Here is a 15,593-nt window from a genome sequence, read left to right as displayed (position 1 = left end):
AATTAATATAGTACCTACAATTTTTTATTATTAAAATTTATTATTATTTTAAATGATTTGTTGCGGATTATTTTGATTATATTTTAATATAGAGTTTGATTATGGATGAACTTGTATAACATATTAAGAATTTGCTTAAAATTATTGAAAAAGAAACATTATGTGTAAATAAGAAAAAATTGTGTCTTAGGAATGATTGTGTTGTCTATCTAAAGTTTTTGTGAGCTCCATGGGTATTAAAGTTGATGAGAAAAAGGGTAAGACAATAAGAAAATCTAACTCTACAAAAATCAGTAAGGTAAAAAGATTTCACAAGTATGTTAATTCCTATAATGATACATAAGCTTATTTAAAATTTCTATAATCGTTTTGAAAGATGTTAACACAATTGTCATCTTTAACTAAAATAGTTAAAAAAAATTATTAGAGACAAGGTTTAAGAAAAATCATTTTAAGAATTAATAAACTCTTAATGCCCCAATCTTACGACTTCACAATTTCACTAAATCATGTGAAATTAAGAATAATACTTCCAATATAGATATTGAACTTGTACTTCTTCAAGAAGTACCTCCTGTAATTTATTTAGGTAAAATATAAATAGGAGTTGCATCAATTATTCTACCAATGATAAAGAATTTCATGATAAATAGGAGCTGGTTCTAATTACTGGAATGGGAATTTTGCATATACTTCTTGGTTCAGCGTTGCTTATCTTTTATCGAAAAAATTAAAGGATTAAATATATTTTTCTCTCTTAACTTTTATGAATTTTAAAATTTATTTATTTTAAAATTTGAATTAATTTAATTTTTAATTTATAAAATAAAAATACTTTTAATTAATTTATTTAATATTTTATACACATTTAAAAATTATATTTAAATTGTTTATAATATTTTACATAATTAAATTAATTCAAAATTTTAAAAATTAATTCAAAATTTTAAAGTAAACTAATTTCAAAATTCTATGAAAATAAAAGAAAAAGACATTTAATTCAAAATTAAACGATATTAAATTTGTCACTAGAAAATAAACTAAAATCATATTTTCTTGTTAATTAAACTATATAGATTTTATGGTACAATTCTATTTATTTTATAATAATTCTGGTTATGGTTTAGTTGATAATAATATTAATATTTATGAATTAATTTCTTAAACCCAATTACAAAGACGGAAGTAAATATTGGAAAAAGACGTTGAGTTTTTATTACTGAAGAAAAACTTTTCTTCCTAACACAAATACACTCTTCTCCGTTCTATATATGGTACCACTGCATCTGAAGCTATTAAGACTCAAAAATGGATCTCTATCTGCCAAACGTACATGTCCCTTTCAGGCACAGGGATGTAAAAGGTTGTCAACCCGTTCTCTGAGTCATAGTTGAAATCTGTTTCATTGCCACCCACCAAACACTTCACAGGACACTCAGAACAATAAACCCCGAATCTGCCATTTCCTCTCGCTCTCACAATAAAACTTGTTTTTCCTGATTCTTCATGGACATCAAAATCTTCCACTGCACCTCCAACGTTCAACATCTCCAGTAACCCTATCGGTGCAAATGAAATACTTGGCTCAATTTCCTGTTCAACAACACTGGACCAATTAGTATATCATGCTCCAGTTTTAATAACACCACAATGGTACAAAACCAAAAACTAATGAAGCTTCTTCACCTTGATTGGACAAAAATGGAAAACTTCGTACTCCAGAACTTTCAGTGTCACAGGAACCGAAGCACCTTTTGGCAGCCGAATCACCTCACCTAAAACATGGAAACAGGTTAGTTTCAATGAGGTTGAATTGGAGTCGTTTGCATAATTAGAACTGTCAAAATGGATCAAAATCAAAATGGATCAAAATCCACCAGGTATTGAGTTGAATTTCTCTTACAAATTTCAAGACCAGATTCCAAGTTTTTCGATTTGCTAACAAGTAAATCAGATTGAATTGATCTGCTAATTAATCAATTCGTGATAAATCGGATCTATCGATCTATTTTTGACAGATCTAAGCATAATAAATAAACTAAGTTTAAGTTACCTGATCTATAGGCATAAACAACAGTGTCACCATGCCAATCAGCACCGGCTACTTGAGCAATGAGGTCAACATCAGAGGCACGAACAGAGCCAGTGAGAGTCCCGGGTGATGGACAATGAATTCGGGTTTTCTTTTGTATCTTGCACCACCCAGCACCTTGGCAGTTAAACACACCAACCACGCCAGAGCATTTGTTCAAGTTCCATATCTTCAGCAAACTGGACAAGACAACTTAGGCACATGAGAACCATCACAATGTCCCAAAAACATTGCAACATTGGTAAGAAAACTAAACCAACCTGGTTCCATCTCTTGCTGGATCGACAAAGAGAGTGTCAAGAGTAGGCCTGCCAGGTAACTGAGCACGGAGAACTGAACCATCATACAGAACCAGTCTCTTGAGAAGATTAAAATTGTGCCTTCCTGGCTTATCACTGCAAAATCAACAAATCTACACGTCACATGTGCTAACTCGGTTCATGTATGGCCTAATGCAGGACAATTAATATTTGTAACGTACCTAACATAAATTGGACCTCCACTGACTGCACGAGCTGCAGCATGGTACTCTGCTGCCGGATGTAAACTCTGACACAAAAATTGTTTTGTCAAGATCCAGGAAATGTAACATATTCATGAACTAAACTACTATAACTTCCACTTACATGAAACATATCCCAGTCAGGTTGCATAAACTCTCCCAGAAAAAGTGTGTTATATGCAACAGATGAAATGTGAATTGTGTGGGAAGCAGGATCACTGGGATAAAAGTCATCAGAAGCTCTCACAACAGCGGTCTGCTTAGAACTGTAAAGGCCATCAGTGTTATGGCACATGCAGGCAATGCATCCATTGTCAGCAAAATTCTGAGCAACAGAAGCCTCAAGTGCCTGAATATAGCTGCGCGTGAGTGTGACTCTACCACCGTGTCCACTACCTAGTGTCTCAATAATGTTTTGCACATCAACCTTCACTCCATCTACTCCACATGAAGCTAGGTAAGCATGAAGCTCATTGTAGAAATCAAAAACCTTCTTCGGGTGCACCAGTCCCAGGCCATGGACAGACAAGCTGTCCATGACAATGTCCGGTTGGTTTCCTAGCACACCCGGAGACTGTACTGGATATGCCAAGGAAGTGTCGTAATGTTCCATGCCACTTGCTGCAGGCTTCACTCCTCCCCAATAACCAGCCAGAGCATGCCAAACATAAACATATCTGTCCACAATTCACAAACTCATCAACATCTCATAATTCTCCTCTAACATTAAAATATCCGAAAACACTCAACTCAAGTTTCAAGGTCTAAGACCATACTTCACATTGTGACATCGCTTTGCTTCATCTACAACATGCTTCAGACCAGAAACTGTGTCATTGCTCTGTCCATTCTTCTGAAATTTAGTATTTTCTTTGATACCAGTCAACCTGGTAGCAAACCTGCCATCACCAAAATTCTCCAAAATATAAATTACAAATGCTTTAAAATGATAATGGAAAACTGTTGGTAGCTATCAAAACTTATTAGTCAATCTTACTGTGCTCCTTCTTGTACAAGACAATCATCATCGTTTTTTGGTTTACTTTCAATCTGTTGCCAGCCATCATCAATGATTAGGAACCTTGGACTTGTACCTCCCTCTGATAAGCTGAAGTAATATTAACCAAAGTTTCAGTGTTTCAGTATCCGGTAACTTGACTCTTCTTCACGGACATAAAACAAACTAGCACACTACTATTTCCCTTAGATTATTACCTTTTGAGGCCTTCCTCAACACCCTCAGCTGTGACATCAGTATAGAAAGCATCCCATGTGCACCACCCAAACCAGTCAAGAAAAGATGGCAACTGCAAAAGTGGAACTAAAAGTAAGAAACAAAATGCATCACATATTAAGCATTGAATCCTTTTGTATACAGCCAAGAGGAGATTCTTACTTTTTTCTTCTCACGGTGACGGAAAGTTTGCATATGTTTTTCTACAGCCCTTGAGTGACATTAGAAAAGGAATCAGTAACATCTCAGTAGACAACAAACAAATTCCATTGTTCACCAAAAAAATGACAAATTCAAGTCAATGCAATTTTTGTGTAAGGTCCTCGAGAGACAGATAACATATTACAGAGAGAAAAAGGGAAAGTTGCCTTACTTGACAGCTTGGTTGATGACTTCAAAGGGGTTGGTACCGGCATGCATGTAGACCAAGTGAAGGCCGTGATTGGTCTGAACAGCAGGATCTCCTGCAAAACCAAACCATACACCAAAAGGAAACATATTGTTTCTGTTCTTTGGGACTCCTCCTTACATATACATTTTTGATTGATTTAATTGATTGGTAGGAAGCCATTGAGAGGTTTCTTCATCCCATTAGTATATTCACATATGGTAGCTCCACCTCAGGTTCTCTACAAACTTGGGGGAGCTTAATTTGAAGCCAGTTGCAGAGTTTGTGATAGGTAACACCAAATCAATTTTCATGGCCAAGAAGCAACTCACCACTCTCAAGGCAAATCTCTATCTGGTTTTTGTCATTGCCTTGTAGAACAGCACGGAACTGGCCTTCGAGGAGAGGAAGCAGAACAGTGTAAACTGTTGGAGAATTGTCTTCATTATAATAATCTTTACTGTCCTTGCTCTCTATAAGCATGAACTGAGTCTCCAATGGGACGTCCCTCCCACAGGTTCCCACTCTGTGAGTCATCCACCATAACTTGAACCGGAAACAACTCAAGAACCGAAGATCCCTATTCAAAAACCAGCTAAACTTTAGTAAAGAAGATAGATATAGCATGCTAATTCATTGTATAAAGGAAGCAAAGTTTAAAGGGACTTACTCTAAGACACCGATGGGAAAGACATGCAGACTTTTGGTGTTGGAAGCAGTGGCACCAATAAATGCGCCTGTGACAAGGCCCTTTCCGGTTCCTGGAGTTAGGACAATGTTGTCTGGCACTGCACTCAGTATAATGTTGCCATTAACCACCAGGTTCCCATCATTGATCGAGATCATAGGTCTCACCGTCATGTTTGGAACACTTAACTACTGAAACAACAACACCATATTAGAAACACTAGATTAGTATTATTAACATGAGAAAATAGGTAACAATTGATACTTGAATACTCTAGATGTTTCAAAGTCAATGTGAGCCTAAGAGAGAGAACTACCACATATTATGAATAATGATATTTTGATTTTTTTTACTTATTTTTAATTTATTATTTTAATTATTTTAGATTATTATATTATTTTAAATATTATTATAATCGAAATAGGTTATGCATGAGTAACATACAACAAATAATTATTAGATGGCCCGGATAACATTTTTCATGGCATGTAACTAAGTGTTTAATTATTTAAAAACATATAAATTAATAAAAAAATTGCTTACCATAATAAAAATTATTATTTTAATATAAGTCCCACGTATGATTTATTTAAAATTAAAAAATATATTTATAAATAAAAATTATTTTCATTTAAATCTAATATTTAATTTGTTTAAATTAAAATATTTATTTATAAAGTGTAAAGAGTTTTTATATTAATACTTCATTTAATTTATAAAATAGTTAATTTGTGGAAATCACATTAAAATATAATATTTTTATTTATAAATAACAATTGTAAACCATTCTCATCCAAATTTGGATGAGATTTCCATTGAAGGTACTCTTAATAAATAACTTTAACCGCCACATTTAGTTTCAAGTGTTAGTTTTTAAGGTGTCTAAATATGATTTTGTCTTTAAAATATTACATTTTATATTTTTTTTTAAAAAAGAAAAATTCAAAGACCCTTATTGCTTTGATTTTTTAAAAATTAATATATAAAAAAGTTTTAAAAAATCAGAAAACACCAACTGAGGTTAAATTGAAAATCATGTATAAATATAAACTATAATATTATTTGCACTGAACTCAGATCAATTATTACATACAGATATAAACACGCATCAAAGTTTAATAATAAGAAATGTTATATACAGATGTTGAATGGTTGAGGGAAAATGATTCTCTTTTTATACATAAGTTATCTGAAGATCATTTTAGACAAACATTTATACTTACAGAGTACTGATTATGAGTCAGAGTTAATGAAACTGAAGAACTTACCTGAAGAAGAGGATTCAAATATAAGAAACCTTGAGACAGATGAAGAACGTGAAACACAGAATCAGAATATCAGAATGAGTGTGTAATAATGAAGAAGAGAAGAGACAGTGTTGGTATCAGAAACTCAAAAGTTTGATGCAATTGTTAGCTGAATTCGAATTGGAATATGAAACGAATGAGATTCCAGAGAGTAATTTATAGTGCGTGAGGAGGTAAAGGTCGAGCAACTTCTAGGCCTCCATGGTCGAGATGGTGACACGTGGATGTGACATTCATGGTAGATGGATCTTGAAAAATGGTGAATTAGAAAGGAGAATTTTTGTTTTTGTAATGTAAGAGAAATAAATACCAACATGTGATCTGACCTACTGAACTACGTGTTTAGATTGGTCACTATTTTTTTTTTTTAAATTTAAGGGGTTTAAAAATTAAATCAATCAGTATTTTTAATCTTATCAAATGTTAATTATTACGTTTTAGTAATATGAATAGGAGTAACATTTGATCTTTGGAACATATGTTATCATCATATTATATAAACAATATTTTCTATATTATATTAAAATTTATATAATTAATTCAAGTATAAGTGATAATTTTCATGCATATATTTATTTAATTTCCTTCTTGATAAATGTATATAATAACATGTCATCTCAGTGGGAACAAAATGCACAACATAAAACTTGATAGTGAGAATGTTGTGCATATAAGAATAGAAAAGGTCATGATACCCTAAAAGCCTTATCTATATAATCTATTTTCTTATTACATTATTTTGATACCCTAAAAGCCTTATCCTATATAATATATTTTTTATTACATTATTTTGACTTTATAAATGTCATAAATTTCACCACATTAAAATTTTGTCATGACTTTCTTAGCTTGATGCTCATCCTAACATCGATGCATATTGATTCTCCAACATTTAATTGTCATTATTAAAAATTATAATAATATACTTATTTTATCTTTGAGAACATAAAAATATAATATAATATATAATATTATAATTGCTTTATAAGTATAATAATATACTTATTTTATCTTAAATATACTGAACATCAAACAAATTATAAAAATACAATTATAGACTAAATTCAGAAACTAGAAAAAAATGATAATGACTGCATTGGCAGATAGAAATATAATTTATGTGAAAATGATTTCTAGTTTTCCGGAACAATCTAGTGAGTGCATTGATGGCGTCATTCAATACACAAGATAGATATTTTGAAACTCACAAAGATTTATGTGATTGGAAACTTTGTTCCATTTGAGATTCACCTAAAACCAATATTAGTTCTAGGTATACAAAATAATAAAATAACCAAATGAAATAAGCACATAAAAAATAAAAGCTGAAAGAAAATTATATATAATATTATGATTCAATAAGTTGAACTTAAAGAGAAAATAATTTTACATAATATTAATATTAAAAGATATTGTCAAGTTTTGGACGAAGTAGAAAGACTAAAATATGACTACCCTTTGTGTGTAAATTAATCTTCTAATTGTTTTGGAGAATTTTCAAGTTTAACATATTCTTATTCAGCTTTGTAGTAGCAATTATTTTTTACTATGTCCCAATATAAATTAATTGATAACCATTAATAATGGTTCTTCCAATTTTGTCAAAGATGTGTGGAGTGTTCTATTTTAATACAAATTTTAATGTTGTCCTAGAAAATTTATTAAGTTAAACCTCAGCAGTAATAGTAATGAAAAACAAACTTGTTTGCTTCACATCTACATGTACATGGTAAGGGTTAATAAAATAAAAATTATCATAAATTTATTATACAAGAGTAGAAATAAAATATTATTAGTGAAAATAAAGTGTAATATAAACTCGTAAATAAATATCTTTTTATAACTCATTTATAATAAATAATCCAAATTTCTTAATAAATATCTCTAAAGTAAATTATAAGTCCTTCTTAACAAATCTCTCAATAAATTTTATTATTTATGGAAAAAAATATTACATATATTCTTATTTGATATGGTTTAGCCATTTTATCTTTAGATAATAATACTTTGTTAAGTCAAAAGTAACTTATTGAAAGAATATTTTGTTAAGCCAAAAATGATTTGTTGAAATAATACGTTAAGTTAATAATAACTTATTAAAAGAATATTTGGTTGAGTTAGAAGTGATGATGAGTCCAAACAATACTCAAAGTGTCAATGAGGAGTGGTTATGAACTCAAACAATACTCAAGAGTTAGTTAGGAATGAGTGCGAGTTTAAACATTGCTTAAAGGGTTGATCAAAAGTGACTATAAACCCAAAGAATACTCTTTGTACTTCATGACATTAGTATGCTTAATAACTCAATCAATTAAATGATAGTTTATATAATCAAAGGAACCAATATAAAAATGTAATGTCTATTTTCTCTTCTTTTTTTTGTCTTTTTTGTCTTTTTTGTCTTTTTTTTTTTTTTTTGCATCTTTTTACATTTCATGTGTGTATAACCAAAGATTTTAAATAAGTAAATCAATTAAACACTAAAGTTGCATACGTTATATTTCTTCATATACAACTACCATCAACTAATTATACTTTACATACAAAATTATCATCTAAATATTTTTTATGAGATGACATTTGAAAAAAAGTCCAAAAATTTTCTTGAAATGTAATTAAACTCTTCTTTCTTGATTTTACATCAAAACTTTTATTGAGACATGTGATAATGATTTTTTAAAATAATGAACATTCAATGAAAAGTGTTGTCAATAATTATTGTATTTGAGTTTATTATTTTTTTTATCGACAAATGTTAGTTATTAGTTTTTGTTAAGAGAGAGAATTGAACCTATCATGTCTTTCACCTTCCCTCTAGACCTACTAAACCAATTTTATTTCTCTAAATTGTTAACATACGTCATCTCTTATCTTCATTGTCTATTTTTTTTATTATGTTAGTTTAAAATTCCATATAATTATAATATAATCACAACTATTTAAAAAAAAAAATACACTCACGTTTTGAAACCTCCATGTTTCACCAACTCCTATCTCAAATGACATTTTCAACCAACAAAAACAACTTAGAATAAAAGTAAGCAAATCACCATCTAATCGTATCTCTATATAAAATTGACAAACAAAATATGTACACGAAAAAAAGTGAAAATTTCCATATATTGAATTCATCGTCTTATAATATGAGATTGTATATAGACTAAATATATCATTGAATAATGAATAAAACTATATAAATCGCACATGAACTTTAGGTCACTAAACATATTCTTATCTTCACCATATAACATTTTAGTGAAAATTTAGAAACCAGAAACGAACAAGCAACAAACAATGACAAGAAATTAGTTCATACTTTAGATAATTTAAATATATTTTGTTATAATTATTTGTATATTTTGATCATTGAAATTGAATAAAGTATAATATATACATACAGAGACAGAGAGCCCAAATGTTAATGAATCTGTAAATAGAAAACCTGTAATATTAGAAAGGCATTGAAAATTACAAAAGAGAATTGTGTTACAGTTTTGAATAAAACTTTTGACCTTTAATTGCTTAAACAGTAAGCTAAGGGCATTGGTTATAAGAAAAAATTGAGAAAAGAATAAGGATGAAGGGAAAACAGTAAAAGGATGAGTTTTTGGGAGTAAAACAGATTGTGATTTCTAAATTCAGCTACCGCCATTGTTTAACTGCAAAGACCCGTCCTTCTTGAACAACTTCTGACTTAAGGTAGAAAACCTCTCTCTTGAATACTGCCTTGATGCTTTCCTCCAATCTGTGCCAGCCTTCATCATTGCAGCAAATTCCTCATAGCTTATTCTTCCATCCTGCAATCACATCAACACAAACTCTTTCAAATTCAATAATGTATGTATAATATATATACATATAAAATCAAATTCAAATATACTGACCTTATCTGTGTCAACATCATGCATAATTGCATTGATGACTTCGTCGATGTTTGTTTCAACCTCATCAGCTAAGGTATTGTGTAACTCTTCAATTTCAATATATCCACTTTTATTCTTATCAAAAAATTGGAAGGCTTTGTGAATGTGCTCATCATGGTCTATCTTTCTCAGATGAATAGATATGGCAAGAAACTCTGCATAATCTAGATACCCATCTTTGTCTGAATCACCCTGTATTAAGCAGCACCCATCCAAAGTTTACACTTAGTTTCATATATTACAACGAAAATAATTTTGAAAAACAAGAGAAGAAACTACTTTTTTCTCCACCCATAAATTGAAGAACAAAAAGAGATAAAGTGAAAAAGTACTCACAACTTCCATAAGTATTTGTACATCTGCGTCAGGAATTTGGTGACCTAGTTTCTGCAACCCTTCTCGCAGCTCATCAATGTTAATTTTGCCTTTATTGCCTGTATCCATCAGGTCGAATCCCTCTTTTATTCCAGCAGCTTCTTCTGATGACAAATGTTCTGCAATCACCTGTTCACATGAAAGTCAACAGAACATAGTGTTAAAACAATTTTCCCTTAAGATTTTGGAGAGTATTTCCCATAAGATTGTTCAAATACGGTTTAGAACATTACCCTCAAAGCTCTTTTCTTAAGCTTGTTCATTACAGAAAATTGCATGAGCTTTGATCTAACAGTTTCTCCCAATGAAACATTAGGAGCTTTCTTTTCATTCTGTAACCATGGATGATCTGCATTTAGTGAACATTTTTGTCAGCAAACTTTTTATCATAATAGTCCATCTTATAAGAAAAAAACCAAATAATTCTACACTTAATCTCCCTAAGCAGTTATACGAAATGCATATATATATGTATACCTAACACTTCTTGTGCAGTAAGCCGGCGCTTTGGGTCAGGATCAAGCATCTTCTTCACAAGGTCTTTTGCATTATCAGAAACCTTGGGCCATGGTTCCCTCCTAAAATCAACGACAGACCGAATAATTGATTGAGCAACTCCCTGTTCAGTTTCTGCATTCAAGACAAAACATTTAGAGAATCGAATATATCAGAGACAATAATAGCAAGAAATAATTGTATGACACAAATTTTACTAAACGATCGACGATAAGCGAAACACTATTCATACGAGCACCAAATAATCTTTTTCTATGTTAAAAGATCACTACGAGTAAATAATTCTTTTTCTATGTTGTAACTAAGACATAATATTTTTCTTCCAACGCAAAGAATTATTTTTCTAACATTACTATAGTACATATTTGTTGTTAGTACAAAAGGGCAAAACCCACACACATTGACCTAAATAAGTGAGCTACTTAAGATCTAAGACTCTCGCAAATGCCAGAAACATCATTCATAATACAAAACTAACCTGCCCAAAAAGGTGGAACACCACAAAGTAAGATGTAAAGAATTACTCCAGCACTCCAAATATCTACTTCAGGGCCATAATTACGCTTTAATACTTCAGGAGCCATGTAATATGGACTTCCAACTATCTCATTAAACTTTTCACCTGCAGAAAAAGGCAAACTTCAGCTTATTGTAAAGGCATGGCAGCATCAAAATGTTGAGGATCAAACAACAGCATCGAAATTTAATAAATAGCCAAAGCATTGCCTGGTGTGAAGATAACCGACAATCCAAAGTCAATTGCTTTCAGAGGTGCTGACTCCTTCTTGTTTCCAAACAAAAAGTTCTCAGGTTTGAGATCTCTATGCATCACACCATGTTTGTGGCACATCTAAACCACAAAAAAGACAAATACAAAAGAGTGATCATTTAATATCAAATTTAGAATAACCAATAATATATATATAGAGAGAGAGAAACACTCCAAGCACATTGCAGTGAAGAGCAAATAATATTCATAGAAACCAAGAAACAAACCATACCAGTCCCAATATTTCAACTCCAAAGGTTAAAATGCCATTCATGCATAATATATCATTTATTTGAAGGTCTGATAAGTGAGATATACAAAACAGTCTTTCATCAACATCCATCTGATAAACGTAGAAACTCCCATAAAAGGTAAACAAAAACATAGCAGAAGAAAATATAGTAATACTGAGTCTTCAGCACCGATTTTAAACAAAACACTGAATTGCACACACCAATTAATTACGTAATTGTTATGCTATTTCTTTCATTTCAAAGTAATACCACAACTAAAATTTCAATTTACTTCAAATTATTCATCATTTAAAAATTAGCAACAGAGATGAAGAACTTTTTTTTCTGATCCCACAATGAATAAAAAAGAGAAATAACATAAAACTACAACACCATCAGTTAATTTAATACCTAATATCTCAACATTATTTTATCATCCAAAATTATTTGTCAATATTTATCACTAATAACATCAACATCACGTAATACTCATTTTAGCCTTTTTAAAATTCCAAGACAAGCACCAAACCAACCAATATTTCAAAACTTCAGAGGTTAAAACAACCTAAATCATTACTTTTTTCTGGAGAATCTAAACCATTACTTTATATTAATTAAATCCGTAATCTAATCTAATATTTGACTACAATTAAAAAAAAAAAAAATCAATGCAACTGCGTTACTGCTTCTATTATTCTTCTCTAATCAGTTAAAATTTATGCTTGATATCTGTATCAAAAGCTAATGTAAAACTCCATCATGCAAATTATTGAAGTTTGATTACTGAAGAATTCTTTTTTTCATTTCATAAGTCATCTACCATTCTAACAATTCTCCCTTCTGCAACTTGGAAACCGAGACTTTGAACCGTATACGGTAACACGGTATAGGGTCTAGAATGTGAGCCCACCCGGCTCACCGTATGTTGAGATGAAAATGGGTTACCTTAATCTGGCTCAGAGTTAAAAATGGGTCAAATTAACCCATCTTACTTTATAACAAATAAAAAATTTTGCTACCCAACTCGAATTATCAGATATTAGCGAGTTCTGGCAGATAGACTCTGAATTTGTTTTATATATTTATTGGAAAAGCAACAGTGTGGGTGGTTGGTTCTACCCAGCTATTTATGCAGAAAAATCAATAGTGATTTCTCGTGGGATTAAAAATTCATATATAGAAATGAGTAGGAGTTAATCCACCACGGACCTACCTCAAACCCAGATTAGTGAATTGGGTTCATACGGTTCAAAATTCAAAAGAAAGTTTTTTTTTTCTTCAATCTAACCGAACCGGGTCTCCGCGCTGAGCGGATTTGCTCATAGGTTTGGACCAATTTGACACCCCTACCGCGGCAACCACCATCCAACGACGCGTGTTGGCGCTAAATTTAACTTACACGCGAAAAAGAAAGACGAGTTAACGATCATGCAAAAACGGTAAACAGAAAGGATATGGCAGCGAACCTGGACGACTTCGACGATGGTTTTGACGACGGATGCGGCGGCGCGCTCGGTGTAGTGGCCGCGCGCGACAATGCGGTCGAAGAGCTCGCCGCCCTCGCAGAGCTCCATGACGAGGTGAACCGCATTGTCGTCCTCGAATGTGTCCTTGAGCGAGACGATGTTGGGGTGTTTGGGCAAGTGGCGCATGATCTCCACCTCTCTGCGCACATCCTCGATATCAATGGCGGTTCGCAGTTTCTTCTTGGATATCGATTTGCACGCCCACTCCTCCTTGGTCTCCTTGTCGCGGCAGAGGTAGGTGACGCCGAACTCCCCTCGGCCCAGCTCCTTGCCCAATTCATAGCGCAGCCCAATGTCCCGGCCCGTGGGTTCCTTGAGCACGACGAGCTTCTTGGCCGCCGCCTCCTCCTTCTTCCGCTGCCTCCTCTCCCTTCTTAGCCTCACCGGAGTGACGCAACTGTTCCCCATAACTACAATGCGTTACACCGTTTTCAAAATGGGAGAATGAATTGGAAGAATAATAATATGTGAAGGAATATGAAAATGAGAAAGGAGGGTTTTGGAGAGAGTGAAGGATGAATGAGAAACGCGGACGCAGGGTCCAGCGTCTCCGTCTTCTTCTTCTTCTTCTTCCTCCTCTTCTTCCTTGACCCTCTCTTTTGCGCTTCTTCTTCTTCTTTTTTCTCTCTAACTTTAATGGCGTGGAAAATGTGAGTATTTCCATTTTTGTCCTCTGCGGTACTTGGCTTTTGTTTCGTGCGGGTTTTATTTTTGGCAAAGCTGACGTGTCACGCTACCTGTCTCTGTTACAAAAACAAGCTTCGTTAACTAATTAATTCATTATTAATTGTTGGGATTGTTGAAAAGTGTTGGTGCTGGAACAATCTCTGTTTGTCTGTTGCTGTTGTGTGGATGGAAAGAAATTTATTTAAACTAACTCATATATATAAAGAAAATCAAATTTAAGAAAATTGAAATAAATAAACTTATATATAAAGAAAATATATTGCACAACAATGCCTCACGAAACTCATCTCAATTTAGAAAGTGACACCACACGATGAAAAATATTATTATTATTTTTTTGGCTTTTAAATAATATGTAAAAATTTATAACATCATTATAAAAAAAGGAAAAACATGTAGTAACTTTTTTTTATCGTAAGTTTTCTAAACTCATTGGTACAGAACTAATACTTTTATAATTGCAGTTAATTGGGACTTTGCTATTTTACTAATCTAGATGAAAGTTTCCCTTTTTTTCTTATTATCCATTGTTTGGTTTGGATGAAAAAAATTAACCACTTGTTTACTTCAAAAGATGTAAAGACACACATTTACTGGTAAGAAAATAAAAAGGAAATGAAGAAAACCAAAACAGAATAAATACGAAAATTGAAAATCCAAAATTGATACTATTTTCTATTCAAAACCACAAGAAATGCGATAAAAATAATTATTTATAGTTTATTATATTTAATAACATAATCAATTTGTGTATATAAATCTCATATAATATTTGAGAATATAATTGATTATGTTAGAAGATGTTTTTAAGTATCATATTATGTATATAAACCACTTCCATGCTTACTAATAGAGATTTGTGATGATTTTTCTTAGAACAAATTACATTTATTAATTTTATTTGTTCGTTTAGGGGAATTTTACATCTATGTTGCATCATAACACGAATTTATAGACATGATAGACTTTTACAATAGAAAAAAAAAAAGGATGGATGTGATAAAGTTTAAAGCCTCACGTAAGTTTGAGTACGTATTTTCTTTCTATTAAAACAAAGAAAATAGAAGTTCAATAAAAAGATCTCATGAATGAATTTACTTTAAAATTAAAATATTAAATAGTAATCATGTATACCACTCTTTTCTGTTTCAATTTAATGTTTGAAAAGTCTCTCTGAGGAAATTTATTTTCTTTGATTCTAGAACACGAGAGGACGAATTTATGGAAAAAAAAAATTGGAAAATCTCTTTTCTATCTTCTTTTTTCTTCGATAAAACGATGTTATGTCAAAAGTATGATAAGCTTGTCAAAGGATAAGTGTAACGTTTCATTTTATTAGTATAAAATTAATAA

The 15,593-nt window shown here is 31.7% G+C and overlaps 2 protein-coding genes across 4 annotated transcripts; both read right to left on the bottom strand.

Moving 5' to 3' along the window:
• Positions 1-1,190: 1,190 nt before the first annotated feature.
• On the bottom strand, positions 1,191-6,345 carry LOC114190444 (putative galactinol--sucrose galactosyltransferase 2). Of its 3 annotated transcripts, none has more exons than XM_028079329.2 (14): positions 6,173-6,345; positions 4,887-5,095; positions 4,549-4,796; positions 4,202-4,292; positions 3,991-4,039; positions 3,810-3,901; positions 3,592-3,702; positions 3,371-3,493; positions 2,719-3,271; positions 2,574-2,641; positions 2,353-2,487; positions 2,054-2,271; positions 1,687-1,775; positions 1,191-1,593 (listed from the first exon to the last, which is right to left on the bottom strand). In XM_028079329.2, exons 2-14 carry the CDS (start codon positions 5,075-5,077, stop codon positions 1,303-1,305), a joined length of 2,259 nt encoding a protein of 752 aa, XP_027935130.1. In that variant the 5' UTR covers positions 5,078-5,095; positions 6,173-6,345; the 3' UTR covers positions 1,191-1,302. The 3 variants fall into 3 exon arrangements, with proteins under 3 accessions (XP_027935130.1, XP_027935131.1, XP_027935132.1); XM_028079330.2 differs by having other exon boundaries at positions 4,887-5,092; positions 6,173-6,343; XM_028079331.2 differs by lacking the exon at positions 6,173-6,345 and adding an exon at positions 6,128-6,142.
• A 3,288-nt stretch (positions 6,346-9,633) lies between these two features.
• On the bottom strand, positions 9,634-14,204 carry LOC114190561 (calcium-dependent protein kinase 32-like). Its single transcript, XM_028079501.2, has 8 exons — positions 13,494-14,204; positions 11,752-11,875; positions 11,504-11,647; positions 10,987-11,139; positions 10,743-10,858; positions 10,471-10,638; positions 10,096-10,326; positions 9,634-10,008 (listed from the first exon to the last, which is right to left on the bottom strand). The coding sequence occupies exons 1-8, from the start codon at positions 13,959-13,961 to the stop codon at positions 9,850-9,852; spliced, it is 1,563 nt and encodes a 520-aa protein (XP_027935302.2). The 5' UTR covers positions 13,962-14,204; the 3' UTR covers positions 9,634-9,849.
• Between the last annotated feature and the right edge of the window lie 1,389 nt (positions 14,205-15,593).

Source organism: Vigna unguiculata, chromosome 7, assembly GCF_037176805.1.
Source record: "Vigna unguiculata cultivar grain cowpea cultivar isolate G323 ecotype 2 chromosome 7, ASM3717680v1, whole genome shotgun sequence".
Classification (NCBI taxonomy): domain Eukaryota; kingdom Viridiplantae; phylum Streptophyta; class Magnoliopsida; order Fabales; family Fabaceae; genus Vigna; species Vigna unguiculata.
This window is presented reverse-complemented; position numbering and strand designations above follow the sequence as displayed.

What these genes read in the sequence shown, in the direction of transcription:
- LOC114190444 (XM_028079329.2), bottom strand. Translation starts at nt 5,077, where the DNA reads ATGACGGTGAGACCTATGATCTCGATCAATGATGGGAACCTGGTGGTT. An exon ending in AAGCGATGTCACAATGTGAA is followed by an intron (nt 3,272 to 3,370) that starts GTATGGTCTTAG and finishes AATTGTGGACAG; the next exon opens with ATATGTTTATGTTTGGCATG. An exon ending in TCCATTTTTGTCCAATCAAG is followed by an intron (nt 1,594 to 1,686) that starts GTGAAGAAGCTT and finishes GTTGTTGAACAG; the next exon opens with GAAATTGAGCCAAGTATTTC.
- LOC114190561 (XM_028079501.2), bottom strand. Translation starts at nt 13,961, where the DNA reads ATGGGGAACAGTTGCGTCACTCCGGTGAGGCTAAGAAGGGAGAGGAGG. An exon ending in CCATCGTCGAAGTCGTCCAG is followed by an intron (nt 11,876 to 13,493) that starts GTTCGCTGCCAT and finishes TTTGTGGTTTAG; the next exon opens with ATGTGCCACAAACATGGTGT. An exon ending in TTAAGAAAAGAGCTTTGAGG is followed by an intron (nt 10,639 to 10,742) that starts GTAATGTTCTAA and finishes TCATGTGAACAG; the next exon opens with GTGATTGCAGAACATTTGTC.